This window comes from Coenobita brevimanus, chromosome 46 (assembly GCF_032717465.1).
Source record: "Coenobita brevimanus isolate Jiangsu-jjx chromosome 46, ASM3271746v2, whole genome shotgun sequence".
Lineage (NCBI taxonomy): Eukaryota > Metazoa > Arthropoda > Malacostraca > Decapoda > Coenobitidae > Coenobita > Coenobita brevimanus.
In genome coordinates this window covers 11,122,444-11,132,443 of record NC_136999.1, presented here as the reverse complement: position 1 = coordinate 11,132,443, position 10,000 = coordinate 11,122,444, and the positions used below count along the sequence as shown (strand labels likewise).

Genomic DNA, 10,000 nt, shown 5'->3' with positions numbered 1-10,000 from the left:
TCTCTCTCTCTCTCTCTGTTTTTTAGCTTAACTTTCTTCCTTCCACGTCGCACCCTTCACTTCTCTCTCTCTCTAATTACGGCCCTAATGAGTCCCATCCTATCTTACCTTATCTTTCACATCCCGGCTGTTCAATCTTTCAGCCTCTCTCTCTCTCTCTCTCTCTCTCTCTCTCTCTCTCTCTCTCTCTCTCTCTCTCTCTCTCTCTCGGTCTAATGTCTTCTCTTTTTTTACCTTGTTACTGATCTTCTTTACTAACTTGGCAATTTTTTCTTCTCTTTTCCTATTTACCTTGCTTATTTCCTTGCTTACTGTCTTGATTAGTTTCCTCTTTTTCCTCTTCTCTTATTTACCTTGCTCTTTTTCTTGCTTATTACCTTGATTATTTTCTTCTGTTCTCTTCACTTTGTCATCTTGCCTATTTCTCATCTGTGCAATGTCACAAGAAGACTCTCTACAGCTCTTTTTGCCAACTCTTTATAGCTCTTTTTGCCAACTCTCTACATCTCTTTTTGCCAACTCTCTATAGCTCTTTTTGCCAACTCTCTACAGCTCTTTTTGCCAACTCTCTACAGCTCTTTTTGCCAACTCTTTACAGCTCTTTTAGCCAACTCTCTACAGCTCTTTTTGCCAACTCTCTACAGCTCCTTTTGCCAACTCTTTTTAGCTCTTTTTGCCAACTCTCTACAGCTCTTTTAGCCAACTCTCTATAGCTCTTTTCTCCAACTCTCTTCAGCTCTTTTTGCCAACACTCTATATCTCTTCTGCCAACTCTCTACATCTCTTTGTCAACTCTATATAGCTTTTTTTGCTAACTCCCTATAGCTCTTTTTGCTAACACTCTATAACTCTTTGCCACCTCTCTATAGCTCTTTTTGCCAACGCTAAAGCTCTTTTTCCCAACTTTCTATAGCTCTTTTCGCCAACTCTTTACAGCTCTTTTCGCAAAATGCACGCCAAATAACAATGCCACAAACAAAATCGCATCGCCAAAAGCATCAATTGGTGGGAAAACAAAAGAGGATCGCCGACTTCCCGTAGCTCATCCCGCCAAAGACCCGAAAACAAAAGGAGATCAAGAGCAAACTATCAAATAAAGAAAAACAAGAGAATCAGGCCACTCCCCATTGCTCTTCCTGACACACACACACACACACACACACACACACACACACACACACACACACACACACACACACAACTAAAAATACAAATCGTCAACCATACACATCAACAGGTCCAAAAACAAAAGACGATCGCTGACGTCCACATTTTCTCGCCAAAACCGCACCTACCTCGATGGCTACGCTTTGTCCAATCAGCTGTTTGAAGATGGATGGGGCGACTACACTTCTTTCACTTTAACCTGGCCAAAATTTTCGTCCTTCTGCTACTTATTTCACGTAGCCCCAGAGTAAAAGACAATATTACGGCTGTACATCCATTCCAAAACGCTTCTTCTTCACTATCATCATATTCTAGTGTTAATCTATTGTTCTATGTATTCTAGAGGGAAGATGGGGAGTTTAGATCAAGTTAGAGTGAAAAGACTATAACGCCTATCTTCGATCTTGTTACCTTATAGACGATTTGCTTTATATTGTGGTAAAGAAGGGGTTAAGGAAGGTTAAATCTCACCATACGTCAGAAAAATCCCTCCTAAGCTGAGAGAGAGAGAGAGAGAGAGAGACTGTATGATGGTATATTAGCTGCCTTCTTCGGTTAATTGCATGTGTTTAATCACCTAATTGTGTGGCGCGTTGACAAATTGGCGGGGGGGGAGGGAGGGAGGGAGGGAGGGAGGGGGAGAGAGAGAGAGAGAGAAGTAAAGAGGAATGGGCGAGGGATGTAAGAGAGGGGAGGAGAAGGAGGGGAAAGAGAAGGGAGAAAGTAAGAAAAGAACGGAGAAAGATAGTGGATGGGGAGAGGGAAAAGGAGATAGGGAGGAGAAGACGGCAAGGTGAGGGGGAAGGAGAGAGGCAGAGGTGAGGGGAAGGGGGAAGGGTGGGAAGGAGGGTGAATGGAGATACAGTGAGGGAAGAAGGAAGAGATGGGTAGAGGGGAGGAGCGAGAAAAAGAGGATCGGTGAAAAAGAATGGGGGAAGAGAGGAATCGGGAAGACGTGGGGAAACGGGTGGATGGAAGAAGGGAAGAGAGTTGAGAAAGGGGAAACAGGGGGAAGGGGGAAAAGCCATCAAAGGGAGAGGAAGGAATGGGAAGGAGAATGGGAAAGAAAAACGTCAGGAGGGAAGGGGGGCGGGAAAGGGGAAGAAATGAGAGAGGAAACAGGAAGAAGGAGGGATGGAAGTAAAAGGGAAATACAGGAAGGAAAGAGGACGGAAGGGAGAGGGAAAGAGAAGAGGAAAGAAACGAGGGAGTTGGGAAAGGGGAGAGGAAGGAAGGGGAAGGGGAAGGAGGGGACATAGGGAAAGGGGAGAGGAATGAGACGGGGGAGATGGGAAAGGGGAAAGGAAGGAAGGAAAGGGAAGGGGAAGGTGGAGACGGAGGGAAAGGGGAGGAGAATGAAACGGGGGAGATGGGAATGGGGAGAGGAAGGAATGGGGAGGGGAAGGTGGGGACAGAGGGAAAGGGGAGGGGAAGGAAGGGGAAGGAAGATGGAGGGAACGGGGAGAGAAAAGTAGGACGAAGTGAGAAGGAAAGGGGAGGGGGGAGAAGGATGGAAACGAGAGATGAAGAACAGGGAAGGAAAGTGCAGAGAAAAGACAGAAGTGGGGAAAAGGTAAGATACGACAAAAATGGAAGAGAGGAAGAGAGGGAGGGAGAGGAGAGGGAAGAAAAGAGGAAATGAAGGAAGGTGAAGTGTAGGGGAAGAAAGGGAGTGAATAGACAAGAGGAAGAGTGTTATAGAAGAGGGAGAGCAAGGAAGGGGGAGAAGAAGGAAGAGTGAGAGGAAAGGAGAGGGAAGGGAAGAGGGGATGGAGGTAGGGTTGGAGGAAGGATGATGAGATAGTTAGTGCCCTTCTTCGGCTGACTGAGTGCGTATAATCACCTAACTGCTGGGTCAGATGACTAATTAGTGGGTGAGAGGGTTGGGGGAAGAGTGGGGGTTGGGGAGGGAGAGAGTGAAATGGGGGGAAGAATGGGGGGGAAAGAGAGGGAGTGACAGAGGCTGGAGATGATGATAAGTGGAACGGGAAGATGAAAAGGCAGACAGGGAGGCGAAAATGAAGAGACAGAAGGGCGGAAGGGGAAGGAAATACAAAAGAAAGGATGGTTGAGGGGTAAGGAAGTGGAAAGATATTAGGGAAGGAGTATAAGGGGAAGGATGAGGAAGAAACGGCAAGGGATGGGAAGAAGGAAGAAAAGGGAGAAGATGAGAGTAGGGAGGGGGAAAAGAGCTGGATGGTGGGGAAGAGAGAAGAAAGAAGTGCAGGAGGGGGAGGGAGAGTGAAAAGATGGGAGAATGGGCGAGCAGAGGAGGTGGTGATGAAGAAGCGAGTTATCTACTGTCACCGAAGAATGTGAAAATGACGACGTAATTTTTCTCCACTCTCTCTCTCAATCTCACACACACACACGCACGCGCACACACACACACACACACACACACACACACACACACACACACACACACACACACACACACACACACGAACGCAACCCAGATTCAGAGAATAAACACAATACAACGTGTTGCTTTTTTATGCAGAATACATTTTATATACGATGTGCTACCCAAAAGTTCCAGTAATAAGAAAAGAGGGAGCCAACCGTTTGCAGTTTTGCCTTTTGCCGCTAGGAGTCAGCAGCACCCCTTGTGCGTCAGTGTGGCCCCAGCCGTGTCTGTGAGCGGACGTGTTGTTGAGCTATGCTTATTACTGTAACGTGGTGTGTAGGTGATTTGGCAGTTTTGCAATGGCGGACCAATGGCGCAGCAATGTCAAGTCGATGTTGATCGTTTTCTTCGATATCCAAGGGATTGTTCACAAGGAATTCGTCCCACCCGGTCAATCTGTCAGCGGAAAGTTTTACTGTGATGTTTTGCAACAACTGAGGGAGAACATCCGCCGCAAACGTCCAGAACAGTGGAAGAACAAGGACTGGGTCCTGCATCACAACAATGCCCCCGCCCACACATCAATTGTTGTCGGCAGTTCCTGGCTTCCACGAACACGGTAGTCATTCCCCACCCACCCTATTCACCTGACCTTGCCTCCTGCTACTTTTTCCTCTATCCCAAGCTGAAATTACGACTGAATGAGCGTCGATTTGCCCCGATTGAAGAGATCCAGACAGAATTGCAGGAGGTGCTCAAAACCATCATGCCTGAAGCCTTCCTGGGATGCATGGACTCGTGAAAAAAAACGCTAAGACCACTGTACACATGCCCAAGGAGACTACGTCGAAGGCGACAGTGAGAACTAGGAGGTAAAGTACCTTATTTTCCTACAATATTCAAATTACTGGAACTTCTGCGTAGCACCCCCCCCCCATATATATATATATATATATATATATATATATATATATATATATATGGAGGGATATGGAAAATATAAATCTGGCAGTGAGAAAAATTAATATATCATTAAAATGTAAAATTATTTGCGTAACTTACCTTCGAAGCAGGTAGACCAACATACACGGGATGATGGATATATGAAAGAGACCAAAGAAAAAGGATATCTATAACCCTGAAAAAATAAAAAAAATCCCTCAATACAACATTCACCCTGGTCAGCACATACCTCAGGAGCTGGTACACCAACATACAGGAGAAGATGGACACCAGTATGCCGATGACCGAGAGGCCGAAGAGGGCACGTAGACAGGAGTACAGAGGCCCATGTATCACCTCACAGCTGCTGCCGCTACTCACCAGCGAGAACACGTACCGCACTGCATGGGTAACAGCACGTATTAGCACACTCTAGCACGTATTAACACACTCTAGCACGTATTAACACACTCTAGCATGTATTAACACAATCTAGCACGTATTAACACAGCTTATACACATCAGAACACATTACTGGAGTATTTCTGGACATTTCACACCACAGAGACACATTAAGGTAGGGCACATAAGAACATGGACACCAGGCACATTCAATCATTTACACATTAGCACACAAAACATACACACATTGTGTAAGTCAGCTTTCCATGTTAGCCTGCCCATGCCTACCACTTCACTAACACTCAAAATACCTCGTGAATTTGTACGTGATGTTCTGCCCCTCAGTGTGCCTCTATGCCTCCACTTCACCCCTCTTGCCTTTTTATGCTCGTTTATGCCAACATCTTCCTCCTTTATTGCTTATGTTTCACTAGCATGCAACATTATGATGAGCACACATGAAGCATAAGGTTACATACACACACACACACAAGCTGACTGTCTCCTCTCTCTCTCTCTCTCTCTCTCTCTCTCTCTCTCTCTCTCTCTCTCTCTCTCTCTCAGGTAAGATTACATTCCCACAATTTACGAGCAAGGTAAAAATATTCCCATCCGCAATCTTCTCGCGTTACGATATTACCACCTCCAGCGCCTGTGTGTGTGTGTGTGTGTGTGTGTGTGTGTGTGTGTGTGTGTGTGTGTGTGTGTGTGTATGTGTGTGTGTGTGTGAGAGAGAGAGAGAGAGAGGATACATATAAATCCCCAAATTCAAAAATCGGCTGGATAAGAAAAAAATAATAAAAATAACTAAAACAAATACAACTAAAATATAAAATAAAACAAATTGGTAAAAAAAAAAAAGCTATCCCAGTGAATGGAATAAACTGCCTAACTCATGAATATTCTCACTAATATTCCCCGGCGTGTAATACTTCCCAGTGTAATATTCACAGGGCAATATCGCCTCTTCTGCGTGTGTAATATTCCCCGCCAAAAGAATATTCCCCAAATGATCTTACTTCTCCTATGCTACACGTTTTATCCACAAGTTATTACCCCAACCCTAACTTCCAACATGTAATACTTCTCCCCTCAATATTCGCTAGGTAATATTCTAACTGTAATACTGTACATGTAATATCGTGAACAGGGTAATACTCACAATGCAGGATGCCACTAAAAAATCCTGATATTCTCAAGGTAATATTCTCACAATGATATTCTATGCTCAATGTTTCAGATTTTAATATTCAAGTGTAACGTATATTCGACATGTAATATTCTGTGTGTAATATTGTCAAAGTAATATTCTCGTTATTACATCCTACGCATCACACAGTAATATTTCCACTATAACACCCTATCCGCAGTATTCACAAAGTAATATTTACTATAATATCCTGCCAGTAATACTGTTGCAGCAATACTCCCAAAAATATTCCCACTATGACATTCTGTACGTAATATTCACGAGGAAATATTCGTACTCAAACATCCTACATACCCTTAACATATGCACAACAATATTCTCACATTAATATATTACGTATAACAATATTCTCTGACGATGCAATATTCACAAGAAATATTCCCATTATAAGCTCTCTCATTTAATAGTTTCAATACACTACTCCACGTGCATCAAATCCCAGATTAACATCAGGTAATATTTCACACCATAATATCGTCCTAAGCAGCAGCTGTCCACCATTAAGATATTACACCGCAGTTCCAGTCGGTCGGATTTACTTGTGAATATTAGCCAGATTCACTCTAATATATTCTCATTATTCCTTCACCACTGCATTGTATTTATATTCTAAAATTATTTCTCTGAGTAGCAAAGAGAGATGGCCGAGTCGGTAGAGATGTGATCTGCTGTCCTAATGCACCCGAGTTCGATCTTCGGCTGCGACATAGAACAATTTAAGAATCTAAATTTTAATACAGGCTTTACTGCTCTATCATAATACCTGCCGACATGAGATAAAAATCACCCCCGTTATTACTAATGCACCAGACCTATATGTGGTAGCTTTAGCATGTATTCAATATGGACGGTGGGTGTTAGCGCCGAAGTGGTGACATGTGGAGGGGTGTGGTACACAGGGAGAATGATGGGTCTTAGGAAACGGGTTCTTAAAACTATGCTCTGGATCGGCCGCACTGAGTGAGAGAGAGAGAGAGAGAGAGAGAGAGAGAGAGAGCGTAGGTTTGTGCAAATTTATTCTCACTTTTCCGAAACTCATGGAATGTAGTTTGCTTCCCGTAACTAATTAATCTCCTTTATTTATTTACGCTTCCTGTGACAAAGCGTTTCCGTCACTTAGCAACTTCCTATAACCAATTTATTCCCTTTATTTAGTCATGCTTCCTGTGATAGGGCTTTTCAGTCAATTAGCGCCAATATACAATTAACCCCTGCCATTAGCACACTGAATACCCAAATGCTTCAATACCATCGCCTCTTTTTATCTTATTTTTTTTTTTACCATAACCTCCGTTTTCTTTATTTTACTATAATTTATCTTTTTTTTTTTTTTTTTTACTTTCTTACCACGCCTTTCTTTTTCTTATTTTACCATGACCTCTTTCATTCTCTTACCATGACTTATCTTTGTTTCCCTTACCATGAATTCTTTTTTTATCTTCTTACCACGATTTCTCTATTCCTACCTGCGCCAAGGAGGTTATATTTTACCCAGCGTTGGGTTTGTTTGTCTGTCTGTTTGTCTATTAGCAGGATTACTCAAAAAGTTATAAACGGATACTGATGAAATTTTGTGGAAGGGTGGGCCATGGGCCATGGAAGAAGCGAATAAATTTTGGGGTGGATTCGGACCCGGACCCGGAGTATTCCGCACAATATTTCCAAACATTCTCAATGAATTTTAATGAAACTTTGTGGAAAAGTGGGCCATGGTCAAAGAAAGAATTTATTAAAAATTTTGGGGCGGATCCGGATCCTTTTCAATGGCAAATGGCACTGGCGAAGGTATGCGCTCTCTGAAAGCTTTCTCCTTAATTTTTCTTTTTATTTCACTCTTGCTACCTCCAGACGATTTTCCTAAGCTTTGAAGATATCTGACGTGATGGAGTAAGAAACGGTCTCCTTCAACCCCTCCCCAACCTCATGCCTCCCCTTCAGCTGAATAAAATCGTCTGAAGGCAGCAATAATACGCAGGAAAATAAGTCACTACGTTCAAGGAATTTACTTGTTTAATACCATGTCTTATGATTTGATTATTATTTTAGACGATTTTATTTGCTTGCGGGGATTTTTTTTTTTTTTTTTTTTTTTTTTTTTTAAGAAGAAACCAATCTTAGTTCTTTTTCCATTTTTCCCTTCCCCCTCCTCTCTCTCTCTCTCCTACTTTTGGAGAAAATTTTTGCAGTGAAGAAAATAATATGTATTACATTCTCTCTCTCTCTCTCTCTCTCTCTCTCTCTCTCTCTCTCTCTCTCTCTCTCATTTATTTTGAGGTTCCATCCCCATGATTACGTTTTGGCGGGAAAAGCGAGTATGGTGGACCAACTTTTTTAACAGCATTTATTTTATTATTAGCCGGGATGCAACTGCGAATTTTAAATGGCGCGAAAATAACGGGATATTTGTGATGGTAACTACACTGTAACTGATAATGTGCATAAATGTGGTGGTGGTGGTGGTGGTGGTGGTGACGATGATGAGGATGATGATGATGATGATGACTACAAGGTCGATGATGATGATGATGTTAATAAGAACGATGATGATGATAATGACATTTTTTGGTGGAAATAATTTCATCTTCATCGCTATCATCATTATCAACATTACCACCACCACCACCACCACCACCACCATCACCTATTCTAAGGCGTAGGTAGGATCCAGACACAGAGAAAGGAAAAACAGAGTAGGGAAACTATCATCAACGTATCCTGTTAAAAAAAAAAAAAAAAGCCACTACACCTTCATTCTTAATCATTTATCTTTCCTTCATCACTCAAGCCTTCGGAGAAAAAATATATTATCATATTCACTCACACGCAATCACTCTCAACGTTCCCTCACAATCACACTAACCCACACTCTGATTCACTCACTTTCACATTCACTCTCATTCATTTTCTCAGTCTCTCTCAATTACTCACTCACTTTCTCACTAACTCACACTGTCATTTTCTCTCAAGAACTCCAGAACACACAGACTGAAGATGCTACGAATGAGGCAAGAAAGATGTTAGCAAGCCCTTTTTCTATCACCCACTTAACATTTACTGAAAGGCAAACATTAGATATTGCTTGTGAGAATGTCGAGGTGGAGACAAATATGCACACAGGTATGTTGCTTTTGTATTACCCTGAAGAAGATCGCACAGTGCTTTTGGCTCAGTTGATGTGCAGCCATAATGGAAGGGGGAAATATCAGAAACAATGGAGACTCAATTCTTTCTTCATTTGATAAAACGTGCACATGAAGCATAAAGTTCTACACACACACACACACACACACAAGTAGGGAATTTATTGCCCTCTCTCTCTCTCTCTCTCTCTCTCTCTCTCTCTCTCTCTCTCTCACACACACACATACACACAATTAGGGAACTTATTGGCCTGCCTCTCTCTCTCTCTCTCTCTCTCTCTCTCTCTCTCTCTCTCTCTCACACACACACACACACACACAATTAGGGAACTTATTGGCCTGCCTCACTCACTCACTCTCTCTCTCTCTCTCTCTCTCTCTCTCTCTCTCTCTCTCTCTCTCACACACACACTCACACACACACACACACACACACAGAGCACCAATACCTACCGTCCTGCGTGGGGTCGATAACGCCGGTGTATGGTGTGCACGTGCATGACTGTGAGCGAGGGAAGAACTCACACTCATGTAGGGTCTGGAGGCGGTTCATGTGCAGCACAGTAGTCGTCACCGTCACCACCACGCACAGTACTGCACACACCAGGCACAGGCACCCGCTGACCTTGATCTGAGAGAGAGAAAAAAAAGTTGACATAAGCGTATAAATTCATAGCCGTGAGAGAGAGAGAGAGAGAGAGAGAGAGAGAATTCGTAACATCAAAGCATAAATTCACAACTTACATTCATCATCTTCCTGATCTCTTTTCCCACCTCAAACCGCTGCAA

The 10,000-nt window shown here is 42.9% G+C and overlaps 1 protein-coding gene across 1 annotated transcript in view; it reads right to left on the bottom strand.

Moving 5' to 3' along the window:
- LOC145398808 (uncharacterized) overlaps positions 1–10,000 on the bottom strand; it is a 102,895-nt gene that overhangs the window by 41,060 nt on the left and 51,835 nt on the right. Inside the window, exons 4-5 of the mRNA XM_080271617.1 lie at positions 9,665–9,842; positions 4,710–4,860 (exon numbers count right to left, since the gene is read on the bottom strand). Coding sequence (XP_080127743.1) covers positions 4,710–4,860; positions 9,665–9,842 — 329 coding nt within the window. The remainder of the gene's footprint in view (positions 1–4,709; positions 4,861–9,664; positions 9,843–10,000) is intronic.